Consider the following 26,102-nt stretch of genomic DNA (forward strand, 5'->3'; position numbering starts at 1 on the left):
ACCTAGCCATGTTAGACAAGCCTGCAACATTGGAAAGAGCCGATTCAGTCTCTCTAATTGGCATAGACCATGTCTTCCTTGTTTACTACTGTAGTCTCAGCTCACTATTTCTCTAGCATGGAGTAAGTGTCCAACAGATTTGCTGAATAAATGCCCATGCATAAATGAATGGATAGATGAATGAACAAATGAATGAGTGATTCAATCAATTAATACCTGAAGATCCATCCTAGCTGGGATTCTAGGTAAAGGAAGATTCTATTCTGCTTTAGGAACCACCATGCCCTAGTGGCAAGGCAAAATTATTGCTGAGAATTCAGGCATTTGAAGAGCCAGATGGGGCCAGGAGTTACTTTCATCAGTCCCCAAATTCAGGCAGGTAGAAAAATTTTTGGAGTGTTGAACTTTATTTAAGAATATCTTCCCGGGGCGCCTGGGTGGCGCAGTCGGTTAAGCGTCCGGCTTCAGCCAGGTCACGATCTCGCGGTCCGTGAGTTCGAGCCCCGCGTCAGGCTCTGGGCTGATGGCTCGGAGCCTGGAGCCTGTTTCCGATTCTGTGTCTCCCTCTCTCTCTGCCCCTCCCCGGTTCATGCTCTGTCTCTCTCTGTCCCAAAAATAAATAAAAAAACGTTGGAAAAAAAAAAAAAAAAAGAATATCTTCCCAACAAATGAAAATTTAAATCTTGGAAGATAAAAACCCAGGCTTCTTTTTTTGTCCAAAGGCCAGAAGACTTATTCTTACCTCTTACCTTCTCATCTTCCATGATGTGGTAGGATTCATTTATTCATTCTCTCTTTTTCCCTTTTTCTCTCCCTTTCTTTCTCTCTCATTCTCTTCAGGAATTGAAGTCAGTGATATGAAGGTGAGAGAGATGTGTGATTGGAAACTCTAGAGTTTATACTTTGGAAAAATCCCTTATTGTCCTAGGTAATGTACAAGTCTGTGTTTATGAACAACTTTGGCATTTTTCCTTCTTTGAGTTCTATCTGGAAGAGAAGATGAGGGTACAACCAATCCATAAAGGGAAGAATTGATTTTCAGTGCTTTGACTCTCTGGACTCTTAACCACTTACCTCAAACCCGCTGCTTCTAAGCACTCATTCATTCCCAGCCATGTGTAGGATATACAGAGCTTTGGAGGTCTATGTTGTTTGTGCGGTTGTTCTAATTCCATGATTACTTGAACATAAATGGCTCACTTTTTAACCTGCCACAGCCATTTGAACAAGGAAACATTCTCTCCTCTGCTGTGCACAACTCTTTGTAGAAGGCCAGTCATCTGATATGCCTTAGGTTTTGAAAATGACATATAAGTTTGAAGATGTAAAATGATTAATTGCCCTCCCCCACCCCTGGTTCCCCACCATTCTGGGCCATCTAGTAAGACTGTATGTTCAGGAGACAGGGAAGGTCCAAATTCAATGGGGATCTTGCCCTCCAGTTGCCTGGAGAAAGTGAGAGAGACATGGGGTTAAAATCCTTAAGGGATTTAATAAAAGAAATGAAGAAGATTCGATGCACTGTCTCATCTTCCTTCACTGATGCTGAACACCTGAAGCCTAACATTTATAAGGTTCCTCGATGGGCACTTATGCTTTATGTGCTCTTTTACTTTTTGTCACTGTTTTGAAAAACAAAACCCTTATTATTATAGTGGCTTAAAAGGGGGATGTTTATTAATTCAATTTTCAAATACACTTTCAAGCTTAGACAGTTATTAATTTCTTTCTCACAGGTTTCTCCACTCAGAGGCTTTAGGCAACAGCAGCATCTACTTGCAAGTATTATTATTATTGGGTTTTTTTTTGACATAGAAAAAGATATGTCTGTGATTTCTGTTTAGGTTGTTGGAGTTTTTGATTATTTCCCACTTACTGAATTCATGTTGTACAACCCTTCATGCCTAATACCTCTGGAGTGATGTTCTCTGAGAACCACAGCAATGATTCTGGATGTAGTTCAGGGGGAAAGGCCAAAATAGAGAAACAGGGCTAAACCTCAACCTTAAGGCTATTCCCATTTTTTTTTTATTTGTTCATTTTTTAAGTAAGCTCTACACCCAATGTGGGGCTTGAACTCATGATCCTGAGATCAAGAGTCATATACTGTACTGACTGAGCCAGCCAGGCATCCTGATTCCTGTTTTCTTAGTTCATAGGTGGACTATTATCCTAAATACTAAGAGAACATATCAAACTAGCTAGAAACTATGGAGTTTTAGTATGTCATCAGTATTTGAGAAAGGAAGATGGCTTCCCTTAACTAGCTTCAGGTCATGAAAGGAATCCTACACTTTACTTTCAAATACTTGTAAGGGCTTTCCTCTTCACATTTGAACAGAAATGGACCTCACATGTTTCGTGCTATTTAGGAGTGAGTTGGAGCCCTAAATGTTTGAGCAGAATATTTGCCACCCTGGACATAGGGTAATAACTCCTTGTTAAATGAATACATAAACGCAAACCAAATTAAGGCTGATGTAATTTCTAATTGTATAATGTGAATAAAATATTTGAGAGTCATTTTTTATTCTCATCAATTAGTGAACAATTCTCTATAACCAAATGTTCTACAGTAAAGAGGATCAGAAAATTTTTTTAAAGGTTATTACATTAAAAAAGACAAATTTATAAAAGGGGAATATTACTACACCAATTTAGAGAGAGAATTGGTAAGCGCTCCCATATCTGAAAGGGGGGGGGGCTATTACTGGAAATCCTGGAGGTGACACAAAGGAAATTTCTTATAGGACGAGTCAGGGTGGACTTGGATCTGGAAGAGATGTGAGTGAGCTGGCAGCTGTGGAGACAGCCCTGGCCCTGGGCAGGAGGGCTGGTCCTGAGCCTGCCCACGCTGTGAGCTTGAGCAAGTCAAGAAACACACTCAGCCTCAGAAAGGGCAGAAAACAGAGAATGGCCTAGGTGTTTTAACTTAAACATTTTATAGTCTACTGACAGCTGACACCTCAGATGAAACATTTGCCTGTATCATATTAATGATATTATCTCTGAGGAGAGAGATATATGTGATCTTTATTTTCTTCTCTATAGTTTCATATATTTTCAAAACCTTCCATAATGAGAATGCATAACACTTATTATCAGAATAGAAAATTATTTATAAAAACAAAGAATTGCATGAAAAGAGAGACCTCGAAATCTGGGGAAAAGAAAATAATAGTTGGCTTTGGGTTGACATAACAAGGAGATTGAATTTTTTTTTTCTCTTTTTTAGTTGGCTGGCATCATAGAGCAAAACCAAACAGAAGGTAAGATAGGTAATGTCTAATTTCTATAAGGAATATAGTCTTAACAACATGAAACGACAAGGCAATAAAAAATGCTTTATATGGGTTTATGAGGTCCTTCTGACTGTAGGCTTGGTATAATTGCTCTGTAGAGTAGTATAGGTGCGCGATTTGACTTTAACTGCTATGGACCCTGCTCAATGGCAATATGGATTGTTATAGAAAGTGCAGATTGGCCAAGCATTCCCACCACAAAGAGAGGGCTTCATTAAGTCTGTTATAGCAAGTCAGCTTTCTCATATCCTACAGGTTTCTTATATAGCCTGAGAAATTTAAATTTTAATAATCAATGAATTAAAATGTTAGAGAATGCCCAAGGGTCTAAGTTTAATAAAGGGGTTTCCCAGGGCCACTCCACCTAAAGAACATATGAGATTAAAAAAACTCCACAAGTAAATGTATTTGAATCAGCTGTCAGTAACGTATTGGGGCCAGACAGGCAGTTTCTGCCTTCTAGAAGAAACAACTGCTTCTGCCCTTGTATCTAGAATGCACCTGTTGTACCTGTGGGTACAATTCTGGCCTTTTGCCCTTGTTAGAATTTAAAGACCAGTCATCTCATTTAATAAAGAACTACCTCCCAACCCCAAATCTGCTTAGTTGTTGGTACAAAGTAGATTATATTTTCCATGTTTAAAAACATACGTTATATGTATATTTTAAAGCCTTTTGTTCCTTCATTTATTTGACTTGCTAAAAAGGATTAAAAGCACAGGTTTGTGTAGGTCTCTAGAGATTGTCATTCTTTCTGGTTTTCTTCCTCTCTTTTCATTTCCCAGTCCTAAATTGTGAACTGCAGATCCATTTTAGAATACATTTTAGATTTAAATTCTAAGATTCAAGACTGTCTTTAATCCATGTAATGTGTGTTTTCATTTTGTATGTTTCAAAACAAAAAAAAAACTTTCAAATACCATAAAACAAAGTAACTGGCCTGCAGAATTTTAATGTTGAGATAACAAATGAATTTGTGAGGTTTTGGGACCAAAGCTCTTGGAAATAAGATAAGGGATTAAAGAACGTGGTACGCTCTGGACCTATATCCCTTGGACCTATGTCTACGGCACTAAGCATCACAGTTCAGGACTTGGTAAAGGCAGTTGTGCTTTGGACCTTTGCCAAGTGACTTTATTACTCACAGTGCCAGGATGCCTCAGTGATTCATACTCCTGCTGCGTCACTGACTCCAAATATAACATCACCACCAGGTTCTGGAGCAGATCCTTGAAAATACTGATGGCCCCTTACAACCACCTGACCCTTCCTACAACTAAAATTGAAATTCACCATCAAACCTCCCTGTTGAGAGGCTCAAAGTTTTCCCTAGATGTTCTGCCAAATAGGCTCTCAGTATTTTTTTTCCCCAAAAACCTCACCCAGCACAGTGCTACCTACCATACAGACAGTATACTGTATTGGTACATGTCTGTACAAATAAGCCAAAAGAAATTTCTTGTCTTCAAAGTATGACAGAGGTATAAATGCAAATTCCCTTGCCTTTAAACCCCACTGGTTTGTCACATGTCTTTTCTTTTTAAAACAGGCCAGAGGCAAATGAGAAGGAATAAGAAACTATTAGGGAAATGTCATTTTTCAGATTTTAAGAATTAATTAGACTTAATATTGTTTAATTCTCTCCGGATTCTAAACTTTTGTATGTACTGGAATGTTTGCTCCTCTCTTTCCTCATTTCTGCCTTTTAAACTTCACTTTCACCTGGAAGCCTTCTCTGACCAGTCCAGGCTCCCTTTTCTGTGCTCTATACAGGTATACAGGTATCCTAAACTTAGGAACCTTTCTTATGATTGCTTAACTCCTCATCCACTGTCCCATCTGGTCTGTAAGCTCTGTTAGTGCAGAGGCTGTGTCCTGCTTATTTTCCACAGTCATTCTCAAGACCAAGCTCAGAGTTTGCCCTAGTACTGGGGTAGGTTTTTTGCTTTGTTTTGTGTGAATGAATGGTGTGGTCCACATATTGTCCATTGTCAGATAAGCTGGGCCAGAAATTACTTGCACTGGCCATCAAGAATGAAGTCTCTTTCTTGTGTTCCTAATGGTTGGAAATCTCAAGAAAAAGAAAACACGAACTCTAAAAGAAACCATAAAAAGCACAAGAAAGTGGAGAGTACATCCAAGTGGAGAACAACAAGTCACACTATTAATTGAACGACTTAGGATGGGAGGGTTGATACTTCAAGGGAAGACCAACCTCCAATGAGTGAGATTGTTCTGTTTTTTTCTTTTAGCACTGCAACACTGAGCACCTTTCAACGATGAACTTACCTGTGTTCTGGAGCTCCGGCGAGGAAAACAGAACACATCTCCCAAGTTACTTTCTAACTTGCAGTTCAACAAAGAGAACTGCAAGCTACTGCTTGATTTTTGTTTCTCTCTTTTTCTTTCTTTTGTTCTCTTTATTTTTATAGTTGTTTCTGTGCTCCAAACATCCCTTGCTTCCAAGTCATACAAACTCCACACACATAATCGAGAAAAACACTTTAGAATGGCCAAGCAACTTTCCGACAGAGAACATGGCTGGGAAGGCCTGGTGCTGTGTGGCCGAAAGAGGACTGAATGGTACACAGGATGGACAGTTAACCAGGACACAGCTATTTCATTTTTTTTTAAACCACAGGATGCTACTCTTGCCCCAAACAATGTCTCTTAGGCAGTTAAAAAAGTCCCACTGGAACTGCAAAGTTTGGAAGGTGAGTGGTTAATTTAGAACCATTGTTACAAGTGTAGTGCAGAGAAAATAGAATGGACTGACAGCTGTGATATATAGTAAAGATACTCTGTTAGTGGTAATGCCTAGGTGTTAAAACATACATATGTGTTACAGAGATGTGGGAAGCATTTTCTTTTACAATCAGCATGGTAATAAGCAAAACAGTGCCATAAACTATGGTGGTGCTGGGCTCCCCAGGGTCCAATTAGGAAGCATGATAAATGACTTGTAAAGTCTCTCCCCCCCACTGATTTGTGGTGGATATAAGCTGACAATTCTCAGTGGAGTCCTAGTGAGTGGTCTGCCTACTCCCATCATACATCTGGGTACATAGGAACACCTTAAATTGGAATTCCAAACTCATTATGTCATGCTGTGTTCTTACTTGGCAGGTGTGTTTCCTCACAGCAGTATACAAGGGGAGATATAAGGTGGGACCACTTAAGCTGATTTTTTCCCCCTGACTGAGGTGCTTGTTTAATTTAATACCTAAAAATGACTTGTGATGATGAAAGACCACTGTGAGGACAGAGTGACTATATACAGGAAGTTGTTACTAAGGTTAATTTGTATCTTGCCTCTTCAGAAGTAGATGCGTCCTCCAGATAGATGAGATAATGGCTTTGGTTGCATGGCTGCTAACCAGTGTTTACAAGTGAATGTTAATACTATCAAAACATTTTCTTTGGTTTATTTGAAGGATGTCAAAGAAAAAGTATATATGTAAAGTGAGGTGACTATGGTATAAAATATAGAGAGAAAGAAAACCACGAAATACAGATAGCAGGAATACAAATTTCAGGTAAAGAAGAATGAAAGAGCCAAGGACCAGACAAAAATTCACGTTTATACTTTGGGGGGCTATCATAGGACACTTGTCAGGAGCTGAGACTCTATTGATGATTGAACTCCAGAAGGAGTATGTATTCTTTCTTTTTAAGCAGTGCCACTTCTTCCTTCAAGGACTCTTGCTCCATATAATGTCTCTGAACCTAGAGCAGAGCTCCCAGGGCAAGAACCTTCTTCCTGGCTACACCCAGAAATGCTCCTCACAACACAACGCTACCCTCCTGCTAAATGGCACGCTGATGCAGACGCCAGGGCATGCTCTGTTGGGGATGCACTCTAAAGACCAGGGAGACCTGCATCAGCATTTTCTGTCCATTCCAGATCCTGGTCTTCTCACCCTTTGGGGCATCATGCCAACATTTTCCGCTGCAAATCTCACTGAGCTCTTCTCAGGGAGCTTTATTCCTTTTAATTAAAAAGACAAGACTGTCAATTACTTAAACTTAATCCCCAAATGTAATTGTTACTTTGAAAGATTTTTTTCCCCATAAAGCTCATAGAAGAAATATTTCCATCAAATTAAAATTTAGTGGGAGCTGGGATTTTCAAAAAAAATTTTTCATCTTCAAATCCCTGCTGGCTCTAGAAATCTACATAGCACAGCAAAGCCTAAGTACAGGAAGATCACCAGGCAAGGCTGACTGGTGTAGGCAGAAACAGACTAGGGAAGTAGGAAAAAGCATTAGAAAAGAGTCCCAGCACTAAAATTTCTCCTACCTTTAAACTGACGCCGTAGGATTTTTAGCCATTTAGCTTGAAGCTAAATGTAAATTCTGAGACAGGTAACACTTCCAAGCCACCTTTGGACATTTAAATAATAGTGTGAATAAATTTCAGGTTTATTCTCGCTGGCAAATTTTAACAGGGAGAGAACCAGTATTGTTTAGGAAACAGAACAGAAGCAAGAACGCAGAGCTGAGAAGAATAAGGCACCGAAATGGATTCGACAAAGAGAAGCGCCTGGTACAGCTGGGTCTGAATCACTGGGTTGGCAAGAGAAGTACTGATTCTAGATGAGGTTTCAGCACAGCTATCCCACTTGGTTCCCAGCCACTGAAGAAAATCAGCCTGTTGCTTCCAGTAAGGGAATCAGACATGGTCATCAGGTATTAGTGTCAGTTCTTAATTATCTTCGTGTGTATTAGTCAGGACCCATGATTTTGCTGTAAACTTGTGTTACCCCTTATCAAGTACTATCAGTAACAGCAAGGCCTTTTCCCCACCAGCTAATGGGAAAGGAGAGATGTATGAGATGTATTTAAAAATTAAAACCCTCCTTGGGACATGCTTGACATTTTTTACCAGAAAAAAGGATAGGTTCTTTAGAGTGATGACTTTGGATCAGTCTGACAGGTGGTAACATGCATGATGGGCGCTCACTGAAAGTTTAAGAGTGTGTGTGTGTGTGTGTGCGCGTGCGTGTGCACGCATGTGTGTCAGACAATAGAGAACCGTGCGGTGTGAAGCTTCTCTAAGTGTACTATGATATTGGTGAAAAATAATAATGTTTGTTATTTGGCCTTGGGTTACTTCCATATTTAAACTTGTTAGCAGTGGGCATTTCAGAAATCTCTAGAATTTGTAATATGTCAAACTGTAATGAAGCCACAATGAACTTGTAGCTAGCTAATATCCAGGCAATCTGATACAAGTATGTCTTTAAATATCAGTACTTCTAGAAATTATAAGAAGTATGTGCATCTGAGTATGATTATTTTAAATTCAATATGCTTCCTTTCTGGGAACTTGAAGCTCCCCTTTATTTATTATTTAAAAAACCACTCTGAGCTTGTAGGCATGAAAGATATAATTTCTTTCCCATTTCACAGTTGGAAAAACTGAATTAAAGAGAACAATGCTAGTAATTATCCATGATTAATAGAGGTGTGTATGTAAATCAGCCTGAATAAGTGTGTGAAATTAGATGTGCTGATGCCAGATAGCTCTGCTCATGTTTTTTAAAGATGAATGCTTTCATATAAATCTCTGTGTGAGTTGGGCATACATCTCTGTGTTGAGTATATCTTGAAATAGACTTTGTAAAAGTGTATGGATATTAAGGTAACAGTATTATGTATTACAACCATTATAATACATATTATAATACATATAATTATTCATATAATTATAATACATGTATTATAATACATAAAATAAACTAGATGAGTGTTTAAAATTCATTAGACAGATACATACCTAATGAACATAAATGCATACATAGTGGTTATTTATAATGTACTATAGATTTATATACGTGCCTGGATGCTGTGAGGCATAGACTGGAATTTGGGTGTACTTTGATGATTAAAAATTCCGGGAGATGGTGCATGTTAGTTTTTTAGGATTGTGGGGATTAATTGAGTTAATACATGCCACAGCCCTCAGAACTCTATTGGTATATGAGAAGCCCACTTTCTATGTTAGTTGTTGTTATTATTATTATTACTAGAGATGAAACTGCTATTATAATGAAGAGCTAAAAAGAGACATTTCTCATTGATACCTGGGATAATATCCCACAGAAGATACATAAAGCTATAGGGATTGTCCAGTTATCTTTATAGCATGGTGTGGTTTTAGGATTTTTCTCCCAGTTTTCCTTCCATCCCAGTGGCATCTGATCTTGAGAACCCATTTCTGGGAGTGCCAGGTGAGGGCAGGTATGTCGCCTCCTCCTACTGGAGATGGAATCTGGCTGTTCTGATGCCAGGCCTGCCCAGAACAACACCAGTTGCCCTTCGGGAGAAAACATGCCAGGTGGACTTCAGATTTCTGCAAGCCTGGTTTGTTTGTGGGTTGGATTTTAATTTTTTTTTAAACTTTAATTTTGGGGGGGTTTGTTTTGTTTTCTGAGAAAGCTTTAGACAGCTGTATTAATCATGCAAACCCAGCCATGTGCAATGTGTTTTATCAATGGAAAAACAGGAACTGAATGGCAAGCAGCTGTGAACAAACCCAGTGCAAAGCCTGAACCTGGAAGATAATCTTGACATTTCCCAAACCCGCTAGCCACACGGGGTTAGTGAATGGAAAGGCTGTTCACTTGGGATAAATAATCAGATGGGAGGCAAGCAAGTGAGACACATTCCAGGGTTATTAATTTTTTTTTAAAGTACCAGTGATGGAAGAAGGAGGGGCTGATTGAGCCCAGAGAGTCCCACACTCAAGGGGATTCCTCACTTGAGGGTGATAAAAGTAAAACAATGGTAGTTTGTCCTTGTCCTTTTTCTTCTTGTACTTCACTTTAACTTTCGGAAGCTGGTTTTGTCACTTTATTTTGAAACTGCAGTCCTTCTAAGTGTGAGGGCATCTCTAGGTGAGCTTCCATCTTGAGAGGTTATGCACAAGAAAGCTTATGGGGAGGAGACGAGCAGTATTATCATTTCCCAGTATTCAGAATCCTCAGGAAATGATCTGAGCCTAACAAAGTGAGAAAAGTTCCCTCAGACATTTAGAGCTGACTCTTCCCTCATTTTACAATTCAGTGGATTTTCTGCAGTGATATAGTCAGGAGTAGTTATGCAAATATATGCAATTCAGGACTCATTTCAGAATAAATAAACCTAAATTAAAATTAATGGGAAAAAACACCTATCAGAAACAGATCAAGGATGGAACACTTATTTATTTATATATATCTTTTAAATTAAGAAGCAGGGAAGCACACTGATTTTTTTGTTTTGTTTTGTTTGTGGCAGAATAGGAAAGGACATTTGAAAATTCCTGATTGGCCACAGACAATACAAATTATCCTTTGGTGTAATTCCAGTATTATTATTATCACTGCAGAAAATCAAGCAATATGATGAAGGAAACCCAAGAGAAATACATTTGATTTATTGAGCCTTGTTTTTGTTTAATCACAGCTTGAAGGGGTTTAGGACTGCATTCCTGCTGCGACTCTGATGTTTATCCCCCGTCAGCTTGATGAGCCATGTAGAGTGGGGGTGGGGGAGACCCTCCAATGAAAGACATTAACAACGAAGCAGCTAAAATTAAACATGTATTTCTGTTATTGGAAAATAGGAGAGAAAGTTCTCTTTTTTTGTGATGGGCGGACAAAAAAGGACCTTTGGAACTTTCTCATATTTTCAAAACCCCTGAAGGAAACTGATTGGTTTCATATCCTTCTGGCCATTTGTATCAACCAACTGCTAATAGATACATTAACACTTTAGGGCTGAAATGTAGGATTGTACCTAGATGATGACAATATACAGTATTTAATTAAACAAAGGTATTTTGTGTTATAGATATGACCAACCTGAGGTAGGTAGGCTTTTCATAGATATTTTGGTACTTAAGTGGCACTATAAAAAAGAGTTAAGGATCCTATACATCAATATTTTTTTTTCCCATGGGATACTGCATTTCACATGGGTTGCCATCTTGCCTGGCAGAAGAGGAGAAAAGGGGCTGATTTCTACAAGTTAAAGCCCTTGTAAGAGACAGGGAACTTAAAGGGCATTATCTTTCCATACCCACCTCACACATCAGCTATCCCAAGTCTCGATGAACAGCTTTTCAATTTCTACCAGCAGAAGCCCAAAGTATTAGTAGTAAAATAAACTATATTCTCTAGAACTATTGGATCTAAAGAAGCTATCTATTGTCTATCTACAACGTAAAATCAAACTAGGGTCATTCTCCAATCAACAATTCAGTTTGTGGGAAAATATCAAGTTCAACTTGCTTCATTCCTGGCCCAAACTGTTTTTCAATATCCAACAGCTGTCTTTTGTGAATCGTGTCTGACTTTCATTTTGTTCCATGTTATATACATCATAAAGCATGATCAGATAAAATATTTGAGTCTGTGGCTGCAGAACCGCTCCTAGAGAGGATACCTAGAGGCTTAGTGACAGTTTACAAAGCTCGTCTTGGATGTAGCATGACCTCTTTGAAGATATTATCCATTGGGACAAATGTGTATGTATGTGTTTGTCACATCAAGATATTTGCAAGATGTCAACATGATAAAATGGTGTCAGTCTCTGCAGCAACACTCGAAGATAAATGTCTTAAAATAATTGTGTCATGTCAGGAATTCAAAATGGGATATTTTCCATGAACACTAAGTTTCATGTCAAGTCTAAAAAACAGGCACATTTTAAGTCTTATTTTTAGTAGTTGGTATAAGAAACAGATTTCATTAATGTTTTAAGGAAGGATTTTATTCAACAGAGTTCTTCTATAAGTAGTTTGGACCCTTCTTAAAATTTAAGAGCAACTTTTTTATTAAGCTGTCTAGTTGATCCTTGAAACCCTGCAATTCTCATTGCAAATATAATTAAAATAAGTTTGCATATATGTGAATACATACATATGTAAAACATAACATTATTGACACTCTGAATATCCTCACCCAATTTTGGCCTAATTTTTAGTTTGGATGAGTGTTAATGAAACATGATCTGTCTTCAAACTTATAAAACAGCAGCTTTCTACCTTTAATTCTGAGCACATTTCTTTTATAGTGTATATAATAATCTTGTTTAATTGGATTTATTTTTTCCACATGAGGCCCCGCATGGCCTACTTTCCATTTTTTCTCAGGTCTTTGAGTGTTATTTGCAAATCACTTTTCTGGAATTTAATTTCAATGGTAGGTTGGTTTCATTTCAGATTTTTTTGTATTGTTTTAATTTTATTTGCCAATTTGCCTTTAAATAGCCTTAAGCTAGAAGGCTGGGGCTGCAACTTGCATCTAAATGTGATGTAGGAGGCAAAATTTAATTTGGGTGTGGAGAAAGTTTTATGAAAAGGAATACAGAATGACTACCTTATTTTTTCATTTGTGCTTTCTAAAATAGTTATGTTTAAAAGGAAAAGCCCCCGCACTGGCCACAATTTTAAGAAAAGTTAATGTCCTTGTAATCTGGTTGAGTTCAAACTTTGGCAGTAGTAGATAAATTCATTTTTTAAGTAATACCAATGACTTGAGATTCGGATTGTATAAGCCTCCAAATGTGTGGGTGGTCAGTTAGAGGATTCATATTTTTATGAGCTACAGAACTTAACTGGCTGTGTTCCAAATATGTGAGTTCATAGTTACCTGTAATACATATTAATTGAAGAGAGAATTGCTTTCTGAGCTTAGCATCTCCCTAGCTACTCACCTACTTAAGTCAGATAAAGAATCTGTTACATGTCTATCAACTGGTGTGGGGACAATTGATCAACTTTCTTTTGAAGGTTTAAAGAAAAAAAAAAAAGGTTTCTATTGTATGTGAATGTTGTGAATATGTATCCCCCTTTGTGTGTTTTGCACATTATGGATGATGGAGAATGACCCAGCAACAGAACTACAGTCATAAAAATCATACTGACCTTGAATGGGATGGGGGATTGTGGGTGAAACACGCTCTAAAGGGGAAAAAATAGTAAGCATCATGGAGAGTTTATATAGATCTATCTGTATATTTATATCTTACTCATGCTTAGCTACTCAGATAACTATAGAGCACATAAATTTCCATGCCTATAGGATAGTATCTCCTATAAAGCATTTGTCTGTTCTTCCTGCCAACACTAAATTATCAGAAAGTTATTGCTAAAATTTTAAATCCAAAGCTTTAAAAAAATTAGAGTAGGAAACGACATCTTACTGTGGTAACCCTACAAACAGGATCCTACCCTACACTGAAAAAAAAACTCACTACCAAAATTACAATTTTTCTGGAGGGCTGGGTTGAAGGTATTTAAATTAGCAGTGATCACAGTCAGTCATGCATCTTCGCGTCCTGGTTCTGGTCTCTTTAACTCAGGACAGATGGACCCATGATAGCTAAGGACTCCTTTCCTCTCCCTAAGCCCTACAGCTCATATCAGCTTTAGCCAAGTATGTGGAACATTTATTTGGGAAATACTAATTCAACTTTTCCCTCAGGTTTTTATTTCCACACTTCTAATACCAGTGCGTGAGTAATGCCAAGGAAATAAGCAAATTGGCATGGTATTATTTCATTCTGTCTTTTCTTTAATACCACTCTCTTGCAATAATACAATCTCACCTGAAATTTGATCAACCAATCAAATTTACTTGATGATACATCCCGTGGAGTAAGAAAAGTGTTCTTTTGGACACATAGGTTTGAGCTTATGTGTCCCTCACAGTCCCATCCCCAAGCTGCTGATCATAAGTTGAATGTGCTGACAGAGCTCAGGCTTTAGGCATCCTGTATTTGTCTTATCAAAACCCCAGGTTTAACTCTAAATCCTCCTCTGAGGCTCTTTCAGAAAGGTAGAATGGTGTATTAGGACTAGGATGCATTACTACTGCCCCTAAACCCTATAATGCAACATAATTAGCACACACTTTACATTCCTCCTAGCCATTTGGTTAAATAAAGACTAATGATAAATTGAAGTAAACAAAAACCAAAACCATAAAGAGAAAAGCATATGTGCATATTCAAACTTGACCTGCCTGCCATCTTGTACCATATGTCTAGAAAGAGTAGATTTTGCCTGGAATTTGGACACTCGATACATCTGGATGCCAAGAAAACCCTGACTCCTTGTAGAGTGAGCCTTTCTCTAGCTTGCCTGAAAGTTGTAACTTAAATGCCAAAGTTTGCTAAGTGCATTAAGATAGAACAGGTCAATAGTAGCGCGGCAACCAACTGTGTCTTAGTTACACAAGTGTCAAGTAGAAAAATAGTTTAAACCTCCACTGGTTATTTGGTATTAAGTTTTCAGCTTTGAAATTAAATAGCTAAACTGCTTTCCGCATTTATGTAGCAGTTGGAGACTACTGTCCCATACTATACTCTATCCACTGTACTTTATTTTTTATTATCACTATTATTATTCAGACTGTTTAAATGACTCAGCTTAATATTTTCTCATCACACTGTTCACAGCTGGGTAAATGCACTCTGCCCTCCTTTCCACAAGACCATTTGTATTGCTAAAATCATCTCACCCACCCTCCTTGGTTCCCAGCTTGTTATTATCATCTTAGCTCCACCCTGTTATCATCATCTTATCCCTATCACGCCCCATTAGTTACTCTCATTCTTGAATTCCACCCTACTGACTTATTCTTTAGATGCTTCCCAGTCCCAGCTTTTTATCCTTATTCCTCCCCCATCACTCTGCTGCATTTTATAATTTTGCCATGGTTTGTAGGCTCTTGTTCGAGTGTAAAGTGAAGCGACATCACTTAAAATGAAGAAGAAATTCTTTGACTTTTGATAATCAAAAGTAGGGGAGGACAGAAACTTTGGTGCTATGTGCTTTGTCTTTTGGTTGCTAATATTTGGGGGAGGTCAGCATCGCTAAGCAGCTATTTTGGAAGGTTTGAGGAACAGAGCCCTAAGGCTGACCCCAGAACTAGAGGCTGTGGCTCTTAGTAAGTCCCTTAACTCTGATCTTTGGTTTCTTATCTGCCAAATGTACGTGTGTGTGCATATGTGTGTGTATGTATGTGTGTGTTATTGGTTGATTCTGTTGGGACACCAATGAGAAACTGTTAAGTGGGGGCATTACACTTCACAAGGAAAACCTTTGATATAAAAGCACTTAAATGGCAAAGGCTAGAGCTGATTGTAAGGTGTATACAGAGTGGTAATTTGTTAACCCAAATATGATTTTCTTTTCTTTTCCAATGGGTATTGCAGATGTTCGGTAAACTTTCTGGAAGTCAGCATATGCCATGCCTATTCTTGAAACTAAATCTAGTCCCAGTGCCCATCTATTTCCTATAGTAGCCACAGAGAGCCCTTTTAAAGTTTGCAGCCGGTGTTTCAAACTACATGAGGGTAGTGCTCAAATGGCTGCTCACACTGTTTTATTATGTGGCATCTAGAAGTAGCTGGTTAAGAGGCTTTGCCAAGTCTTAACTAACTTCATCAAGTGGTATATATTTAAACTCCAGGCCCCCAAGATAACAACTTAAAATGGTTTCTAAACAAGCGGGGGAGGCGCTCATTTTAAGGGCTCTCTCCAGTGCTGGGTTGCTTAGGTAATACTTGAGATTTAATCAAGTATAGGTTTACAAGTTAATTATCTTTTAAAATAAAAAGAGAATTTGAAAACCTCCTACACACTGATGTGGTATGGCTCAATGTAGATTTCTTTGCATTTTTAATTTTTTTTTTGTACTTAATAGCTTCAATACTTTACCAATCGATACATTTCTCTAAAATAGAAGGTAATTGATCAGTACAGTAGGAGTATTCTTTAACATGTGGGAATATTCCTAGGGTCAAAAGCTGACCACGAGGCTGGAATATGAGTTAGGAATCTCACTGTGACAAAGATTAACCAATGATCTAACTACTCCAGTGGACCCATTCCATGGGGGTCAATGGAAATGGAAATGAGAGGTGGCAGAAACAGTGAGGTGGGAAGGGATATGACAATATCTAGTCATGGAGAGACCTCATTAAGTGAAAAAAGGAGAAAGAAATTAGATGTCTCCTCACTTCCAGACTACAAAAGATACATCTCCTAACATTTTCTCCACATACACCAATCTAGGTAACACATTGATCTAGAGCCTGGATTTGAGAGTTAAATGAGATCATGTATGTTAAGGGTTTAGCACATGTTCAGAGTACCTTGTTAAGCATTCACTTCATCAGAAGTGATGACATTAAAATCATCACCCCATCCTCCCTCCCCATCCATTGCTTTAAAAGTAACTCAACATAAACACGGAAACAAGATAGGTTTCCCTTGTGGGTACATTGTAGTCATCAGTGTGGAAATACAGAATCTGCTATGTTACATATGCTGACAATGGACCTTCTCTTGGCATCAATAGAAGCCAAAGTCTTCCTCTAGGCGCTGCATGTCCCCATAGCTGACGAGGACTAAGGGGCTGAATCTTTGTCTGTACACACTGTCCCATGGGATGAATGTGTTCAGAAAAAAATATACAATGTAACGCTTTGCCCAGGATGAAGAAAAACATCTAAGCTTGGATATAATATAGGCTGAGGTGGTACAGATCCTTGACAAACAATGCTAGAATGTGTGGAGAACAGAACAAATGAGAAAAGAATGCTTCCACTAGCTTAGGAAAAAATTACTAGGCATACAATGTATTCTTGCACTTTCCTTCAATTATTTTGACCCCCTTGGAGATCAATATTTGAATAGAGTGGAGAAGTATATGTACGCATGTGGTGGAGGACAAGATGGATCAGTGACCGCAAATTGACACTGCGCAAAGAGTCAGCACGTGTCACTGTGGTGGACACTGAAAATGTGCTGACGCACCAATGAAGACAGATCATCGCGAACTCTTCAGGGGCTCCAGTTCTACGTGCTGCCTCTTGCTGGCGGGCAGTAGCTCACCACCTGCCTGGCCTGCTCTCGACTGGCTGGTCAGCACAGCACCCCGCTGCCCACACAGTGCTGTCAGGGTTGCGGCAGCCGCCCCCCCTCCCCTCCCAGGCCTCGCTCCCCTCCTCCCCTCCCAGGCCTCGCCCCCCTCCTGACCCTGTTCCGTGCAAAAGTGCCGCTGCCAGCGGCGTCTTCCTTCTACCCATTAAACCCATCTACTTTGAGTCTAAGTAATGAGCAATCTGTTCACATAGGTACTTTCTTTTTTTTTTTTTTTTTCCCCTTTCCCCACCTCCTCCCTCTCTCTCTCTTGCCTGTGTGAAGTAGGCTGCAGTACAGCTGTATTCCCAAGGAATGAAGGATGTAGCAATGCGCCTCCCAAAAGTAAATGGTCATGGAGGGGTGGCCGAGGCAGAAGTGCCCTTCCCGTATGTAAGAAGCACAGCTTCCCCTTTGGAATGTCCACACTTAGGGGCGCCTGGGTGGCTCAGCCGGTTAAGCATTCGACTTCCGTTCAGATCTCCTGGCTCATGGCTCCTGAGTTCGAGCCCCCCACGGGGCTCTGTGTCTGTGCTGACGGCGCTGAGCCTGGAGCCTGCTTCGAATTCCGTGTCTCCCTCTCTCTCTTCCTCTCCCCTGCTTGAGCTTTCTCTCTCTCTCTCTCTCTCTCAACTCTCTCTTTCTCTCTCTCTCAAAAATAAAATGAACATTAAAACAAACCCGAAATGTCCACATTTAGGCCTTGGGTCTAAGAAAGCGGGCAGTAGGTTCACTAACTTTTAGCATTATGCCTCCTAACTTCCCCATTAGGTGGGAGATCAGCTCTGAACTCCACGCTGATGCACATGCTGCTAAATGCAGAGCTAGTGCCTGGGACGGGGGGCGGGGTGCGGTGTTCTGTGGAGGGCAGTGTGGGCCTGCGGGGAAGTAGAGCCCCGTTAATCACTGTGCTGTGCACTTCTCAAACGTGTAATTGAAAGTGACTTCTGTGAAGTCATCGGGACAATATGATTATGATACACATGCATAATTAGGCGATTCCAGCTTACAAACAGAAATTCTCTAAGATTCTTGTCTTGGCATTTCTTAATTTTACTGGGTTGAGTCCTTTAAATGGACTTTGATGCATAGGGCAAGGGTATGAAAGGGCTTGAGGTTACCATGGGCACCAGCAGACAAGCAGTATCTCCATTATCTCTGACCTAGTCCATGCCTCCTGGAGTATTCCAGCCTTCCATCCTCTTTACCCTCCTCTCTCTCAGTCAGTAGGTGTCATTTTATTTATCATTTGAAATATATCATTAGCACATTTCTTCCTCTGGATGGGATACAATGAGAAGATGCTTTAATGCAAATTATAGTTGCTTACTTTCTCTAACTAATCCAGTTGTCCCACTTTCTCTTTTCGAACCCCTATAAAACTTATTAAGTGTATGTTGTTCTACTTAACCAGGCTACCTTAGATATGTCAGAATCCCAAATTCAGGGTTGAGGCTGTTTGCACCACTACCCCCACTTACGGAATCCCTGATGTCAAGAGTGAAACAGGTAACTACATTTCTTAATAATTATCTTCTCAAGTGTTTTGAGATATTGGTGCCTCTGGCTGAAGTAAAAAACACTGATGTTTGGTCCTTGGAGACAAGTAAACAGCAATATGAATTTTAAACTTCATATTAAAATTCATATGAATTTTAAACTTAAGCACTTGTATAGCTGTATCCCATCAAACTGTTATAGACTGAAGTCAATGGCAGTTATGGGTGAGAAATTGAAGGCCAAATTTAGCATAGTTTGTGGTGTTTTTTTTTTTTTTAAGAGTTGGGTCTTGAGCAGTTAGAAAATGGCTTTAATACTGCATCTTAAGAGAACTCTCACTTAAATTGATTTTTCTCATATATATATTATATAATATATATATATATATTATATAATATATATATTTTTTTTTCCTTGAAGGCTCATCTAAGATAAAGAAAGATAGAGACATCTCTCTTAGTCATAATATTTCTAGATTTTCCAACTGAATCTGTGCAGAAGAAAAATTCCTAGTGGATTGTTATTCCAAAATCATACTAGTAAAGTTTTTGGACTTTGTCTTTTAGTCCAAATAAACTTTCTGGTCCAGCATGTGCTAACTAACTCTTGTGTTTGTTTTACTTATCCTTATAAACATCTCTCTAATCCAAATGTATCGTCTTCTCCTAATTTCACCCATCTGTTTCTCAGGGGCCTTTGTGTCTATGCTTGTAGCCATCAGGCAGGGGGTCAGATACCCGAAGGTTAACAGCTGCTAAAGGGCAAGGGTCCAAGGTGCGCTCTCCTATTAACACCAGTAAGCTAAAACAACTGAGTCCTCCTCAGTCAGCCTGAGGATCTTCTCTGCTCTGTGGATGCTCCTCTCTCCCACCATTTTATCTCTTCCAAAAATATGTGAGACAAGTAATGTTTCCTGCTGTCATATGGAAACCTTTCTGCAACCATTTTTCCTCTTTTAGATTTTATATGATGTTTTAATCATTCATTCCACCTTTCTCTTGTGTTGTTAAAAATACGCTTCCTTTTCTCAGCCTCTCCCTTCCCCCAGCACCTTATCCATCCTCACGGACTATATCTTCTTCAATCATTCTCACCAGTGCCATTTTTTAACTGCCATCTATTTTCCAGGATCTTACATCACCTCTGTTCCTTCAAAGATCATCACCAAAGAGATTTCTGTTCTCTGAGTATTCTTACAGTTAAATCAACCAGGCAAAAACAAAACTAAAAAACAAACAAAAAACAAAATAAACAAAAAACCCCAAAAACCAGCAACAACAAAAAAAACCACAAGGCAGCTATCAAAAGGAAGCCAGGAAATAGAAATGTTATTTGGTTTGTAAATCTTGCCCTATGCATAGGGATTGAAGTCCTGTGTTTTTGTTTCAGTGACTGGATTCTTATTTTTGTGTATGTTTACCTTTAATAGGTAAGGTTGAAGGTGAGGTAAAGGAATGCTTTTCAAGCTTTCCACGGGAGCACTCACTTGACTGAATTCTCCCGAGTCAGGTCCTACTTTGGCATACTTACTGAAAAGGACTAGGCTGGCATTGGTGACCCCCAGATTGTTGGCAGCCACGCAGGTATAGTTGCCATAGTGCTCCTCAGTGACGTTGGTCACCGTCAGGGAGGACTGGCCCTCCGTGCTCTTAATCTCAAGGCCATTAGCACTGTTTATCCTAAGAGTTCAAAAACAGAAGAGTAAAAAGAAACACTGATGAAAACTTGGTGTAGCAATCCCTTTTTCATCATGATATTGGAGGACATGGAGAGAAATGTAATAACAGCTTGTTCCCTGCTCAATTTCTCATTTTAATCGTGCAACTCTGTATTATCAGAACCGATGTCTACCGACAGAGAAGACTTAAGAATGGATGAGTTTCACTGAGCTTTGGCTTCTGCTCCAGGCAAGAAAGACATACAGGTGGAGACATACAGAAAGACATACAGGTGGCTTAATACCCATTAAACCAGCTACTTCACTCTTTGCATGTAACTTGAATGCTCTGGGGCTTCAGATTAAGAACTACAGGCCTCTAAGCACTTGATAAACAGATTTAGAAAATGAAGAGTCTAATAGTATAGACTCACATAATTACAGCGGGGCTAGGTTCTGTCCCTAGGACCACCTAGTGGAACAACTGGGGCATGGCACGTTTGGCACATACCTGGTGTCATCCCGGTACCACTCAAAGTCAGGCGCAGGCACTGCTGAGGCCTCGCATTTGAGTGAAGCTTTCCGTCCTGTGGTGGCTTCATTGCTCTTGGATTCTGTGATAGTGGGAGGATCTGGAGAAAAGACGGGCACACAGTTTACATGAAAGTCAGAGGGTGCTGTGGAATTTCCACGCAAGAAGGAATCAGAAAGGACAATCTGATTGGAGAGCTGCACGAAAGGAAGTCTTAAAATCCTCATTTACAAGAATTTTGTGATCACCTGAATGAATGGGACTGATCACTAGAAAACTAAATAAAATGAGAGATGATTAATGAAACTGTGGACTTGCTTTTCCTAAATGGGACGCTTAACAGGGTTTTATGGCAATGGAATAGGATTTCTGTCTCCCTCCTTCAATAGACCAACAATTATTTCAACCATGGATTGTAATACTTACATCATTTTTTTCTTTTCATAAGTTAAGTGGTGATACTAAAGGTCTTGGGATTTCAAACATATAATTTGAGTGTTTTTCTTGTTCATCATCATTATTATTGTCATTATTGTCAGTTTGAGATGGTGGTAAGAAGTTTGGTGAAAGTAATAGGGGGCTAAAATTCTCCCAACCCAAGCTTAGCCTGATAATCATTGCAGGAATTCAGAAAAACAAACACACGAATGAACAAAATTGTGTTAGATGATTACCTTTTTTTCACCTAAGAGTTCCCTTATCGCCATGACCCAAGTAAATTGTGCTTTTGTGTGTGAGTGTGCAGTTTGAGGTCTACCCTGCCGCGTGTCCGTTTTCTGTGCTCTTTGGCAGTTGTACACTTGATATGTGCTGCTTCGAACTGGGTCTGCAAAACGTGTAGCGGGCTTGAAATAAACTCAGAAGCACATCTGATATCCTAATTTGCCACGATTCTTTCAAACAGTCCTTCAGAGGGCGGAATGAGTGTTTACAGGGATGTGTGACCGAGCGGGGATGGTAGGCTCAAGCTCCGGGCTTGATGACGTTGTATTTGTGCAGGTTATGGACCTTCAAGGAGAAAAGTAGTTTTTGGTTCAAAGGTCATCTGCCAGAAAATGGTAGGCTGGCTGTGCACACAAGTCAAAAATAGAGCCGAACAATCTGTTTAGACTTTGTAGAGGAAAAAGCTTACTTAGGGAAGTTAGCAAAGAAAACTCTAGTAACACAAAATTCATTTAAATTTCTGCTCTTTAGCACTTGGTTCAGCTCGCTCATTTCTGAATTTTGTCTTCATATTCAAAATTATTTTCCAAGTTTCCCGTCTATGGAAGACTCTGCTCTTCTTAGTTAAAAAGGATGCACAAAAGCATCAGGTTAGTGTGCAGTTTTCTCTCCCAGTTCATTTTTACATCAGCCTGGACATCTTTAAATCACTGCCAGAGAGAGGAGGAGTTAAAGCATGGTTAGACAAGCACCTCCAGCCCATGTGCAGACAGGTGTGCCAGAGTGGCTGGTAGTGGCTGTTCTGTTTTAGACTTACCTGCTCAATTTTGTTTGGCACAAAAAAGCAGTCTGATGAGCAGAAAAGAACCTTGGATTGGAAACTAGGGGTCCTGGATTTTAATTTCAGTTTGGTTGTGTGGCCCTCCCATCGCACAATTTATCTTACTGAGCCTTGGTTTTATTACCTATAAAATGAGGGAACCACACTTTAATGACCTATAGTATCCCTTCCAGCTTAAAAACAAAAACAAAAACAAAAACAAAAACAAAAAACCCCAATTCTAGTGAAAACTGCCTATCCTTCACAAATGGGCAGTTGGTATCATTACGACCTAAGTCTATTTTCCTACCCATAACTCATTTAGCCCTTAAATTAGTAACTTTCAAAATTGTAACTCATTTATCTGTTCCATGGGTTAGGAGTCAGGACGAACAGTCAGAAACAGGAAACCTGAGGTCTGATTTTGACTCTTCTCTTAAATAGAACTGTGGCCTGGACAAGTGTCTGCACCAGTTTGAGCTTTTTCTTTCTCATCTTTTAAAAGAAGGAGTTAGCTTAAAAGGATCCCCAAGATTCCACTTACAATTCTTTCATTCTATGTTTGGTTATATAGATCATTAGAGTCCATTAGTTCAAAAGAAAATGGAGGGGCGCCTGGGTGGCTCAGTGGGTTAAGCATCTGACTTTAGCTCAGGTCATGATCTCGTGGTCTGTGGGTTTGAACCCCACGTTGGGCTCTGTGCTGACAGCTTACAGCCTGCTTTGGATTCTGTGTCTCCCTCTCTCTCTGCCCCTCCCCCACTGGCTCTCTCTCTCTCTCTCTCTCAAAAATAAATAAATAAACATTTAAAAAAGACAATGGAATAATTGGTGGTAGTTGTATTGGTGGGGGAGGTATTTGTATAGAGATGGGGCATAGAATAGAGGTTAAGAGTTTAGATTTAGAGTTTGATAGATGTGAGCCCAAATCCAGGTTCTATCCCTCACTGTCCTTCCTCCTTATAGAAGATAGTACTTTATCTAGATATTTCTTCAATTTCCTCATCTATATAATGCTGGAACCAGAGGCAGGGAGGTCCACTTCGAGATTACTGAAGGAAGCCAAGATAGCCTGCGCTAGGTTTGTGATAAATGGGCTGGACGAGAATGGGCAGATTTGCGATGGAAAGGTATGGAGCCTCAGAACTTACAAGAATAGGTGTGCCTGGGTGGCTCAGTCAGTTAAGTGTCTGACTCTTGATTTCGGCTCAGGTTGTGATCTCATGGTTGTGAGATCACGCCCTACGTCAGGCTCTGTGCTGAACCTACAGCCTGTTTAAAATTTTTTTTTTTTTTTACATTTATTTATTTTTGAGAGACAGAGAGAGACACAGCACAAGTTGGTGGAGGGGCAGAGAGAGAAGGAGACACAGAAGCCGAAGCAGGCTCCAGGCTCTGAGCCATCAGCACAGAGCCCAATGGCGTGGCTCGAACCCACAAACTGTGAGATCAGGACCTGAGCAGAAGTCGGATGCTTATCCGACTGAGCCACCCAGGCACCCCATGTACAGCCTGTTTAAAATTCTCTTCCTCTGGCCCTCCTTCCCCTCTCAAAAAAAAAAAAATGACAAGAACCTATGTAAAGGAGGAGTGTCAAAGGTAACACCCAAGTTTCTGGCTTGGGCATCTAAGTGATGCCATCTTCTGAGAAAGGATATGTCAGAAGAGACATAGATGGCCACGAATGAATGCTAGTTTCCCATCCTCACCTCTTCACGGAAGCAGGTTGTTAAGCTGCCAGTGACTCCCTCCACAGTTTGCAGCATGCTGGCCAGAGAGATAATCTTGCTTGTAATTCTACTGCTTTAATTTCTCAGTTTGTAAAATGAGTTTGAACCAGTGTTTGTGAGTTTCTGGAGCCACATTGCTATGAGTGACAAACCCTTGATGATGACTACCTTTTTGCTAAACCAGCATAATCTGGGCCCAATTACACGCTGTCCATCCCCTCCGCCTCTGGCACTCATAGCTGTGGCACCTCAATGTAATAATGCCATGATAAATGGCTTCCAGACCTTCCACCATGGGACCAGGGATGCAGGTCCCAGCTGTACAGTTTTGTGGGAGAGTTCTTCCTTGCTCTGGATGTTTCCTTCTGTGTGGTGGGAGCTTATTTCACTTCTTGCTCTGGGACCCAGAAGGAAGAAATGATTCTGAGTGAAAAATTTGGGAAGAATAAATGAGGTTTCTTTAGCTCCTCTCTTTCCTTGCTTCCTTTGCAACCAAGCTTCTGGCAGGGAACAGGGCTTCCCCTCTGCTTCTCCACAAGAAAGTCTTACCAGGACTGTATCCTTCCCACTCTCAGGTGAGTAAGCCTGCACCATTCCAGGGCTGCTGCCATGACTGGGGAAATAAGTTGTCCACACTAAGTACTACATCTTCCCATCTTGATCTCTAACAATGGGGGCCATTGAGTCTTCCATACATCTTTACTTATTTCTCAATTTGTTCAGAACCTGAATAACTAAGTAGTAAGTTATTTATTAGCCCCTCAGAGATGCCAGCATGGGAAAAGTGGCAGCGAATTAGGGTTGAACACTTTTAAGTGCACTAATTTGGGGATAGGATGACATTGGTCAATTACAAAGGCCGAACACTCGCTTCTCTCCTTGAAAATCTAGGAAATTTCTCCTACCAAGAAAACTTCACAGATAATGATAAATGTATGAAAAACTCATTGTTCCTAATATTTCTCAGATGACACAATGGTACAGGTCTGTTCACTCATGGCTTATTGGAATGAACATTTCAAATTCATTTGTAATGAATCCTGTATAGGTGAGACTAAGAAAAATTGTTATAAATCACATTGCAGCATGCCTGGTGTAGTTAAAATAATAGATGTCCATGCTCAAAATATCATTATAATAAAAATTAAATGTGGCTTAATAAAAATGCTGCACAGAGGTCCATTGTAATCCTTTATGTGATTTTAGAGTAGCCTACAATTTTCAAAGGACTCTTCCAGTTTTCATTACTTAAAAATTCTGGGTTCTGAATATATTAATAAGGACTTTCTTTTTCTTTTTTTAATGTTTATTTATTTTGAGAGAAAGAGAGAGCCCATGTGCAAGTGTGAAAGGGGCAGGGAGAGAGGGAGAGAGAGAATCGTAGGCAGGTTCTATGCTGTCAGCACAGAGCCAGACATGGGGCTCGATCTCATGAACCCTGAGATCATGACCTGAGTTGACACCAAGAGTTGACACTTAACTGACTGAGCCACCCAAGTGCCCCAGGACTTTCTTCTTCTTATATCACTAATAACAAGAGTCTTTCGATTAGAATGATAGGATGACAATGACAATGGCTTGGCAAACAGAGTATCATTTATTTAATCATCCTAAATTTTGGAATAATAATATAAAAAGAACAAAATTCTTGGTAAAGATCTCAATTTGTGGGCATTTACCATGTGTTAGCACTTTCTAGGCTTTAGATGTTCTTTTTATCCAAATAGTAGCTGTTGGAAGTAAGGATTATTAACCCTAGTTTATAAATGAGAAGACAGATATACAGAGGGTTAATAACTTGTCCAAATTCACATAGCCAGAATTTGATGGAGTCTAGATTTGAACCAACGTTTTGAAGCTCATGCTTTGACCTCTCTGGGCTTCCATTTGAATGAGTTCCTTTAAAAAGAAATGAATTCCTGGGGCACCTGGGTGGCTCAGTCAGTTAAGTGTCTGACTTTGGCTCAGGTCATGATCTCA

General features: G+C 39.7%; 1 protein-coding gene and 1 long non-coding RNA gene across 4 annotated transcripts in view; one reads left to right on the top strand and one right to left on the bottom strand.

The window, feature by feature from the left end:
* LSAMP (limbic system associated membrane protein) overlaps nt 1–26,102 on the bottom strand; it is a 651,110-nt gene that overhangs the window by 18,677 nt on the left and 606,331 nt on the right. The window contains exons 5-8 of one of the 3 annotated variants that reach the window (XM_049628206.1): nt 20,889–21,009; nt 20,251–20,399; nt 13,216–13,251; nt 9,717–10,237 (exon numbers count right to left, since the gene is read on the bottom strand). In XM_049628206.1, the coding sequence (XP_049484163.1) occupies nt 10,158–10,237; nt 13,216–13,251; nt 20,251–20,399; nt 20,889–21,009 (386 nt within the window). In that variant the 3' untranslated portion in view covers nt 9,717–10,157. Of the gene's footprint in view, nt 1–9,716; nt 10,238–13,215; nt 13,252–20,250; nt 20,400–20,888; nt 21,010–26,102 lie in introns of those variants that run through there. The other 2 variants (XM_049628208.1, XM_049628207.1) reach the window with 2 other exon arrangements.
* Nucleotides 3,236–5,687, top strand: LOC125920977 (uncharacterized). The gene is made up of 2 exons (XR_007457269.1): nt 3,236–3,269; nt 5,555–5,687. It is a non-coding gene; the product is annotated as an uncharacterized LOC125920977 (long non-coding RNA).

This window comes from Panthera uncia, chromosome C2 (genome assembly GCF_023721935.1).
Source record: "Panthera uncia isolate 11264 chromosome C2, Puncia_PCG_1.0, whole genome shotgun sequence".
In the NCBI taxonomy this organism is placed as follows: domain Eukaryota; kingdom Metazoa; phylum Chordata; class Mammalia; order Carnivora; family Felidae; genus Panthera; species Panthera uncia.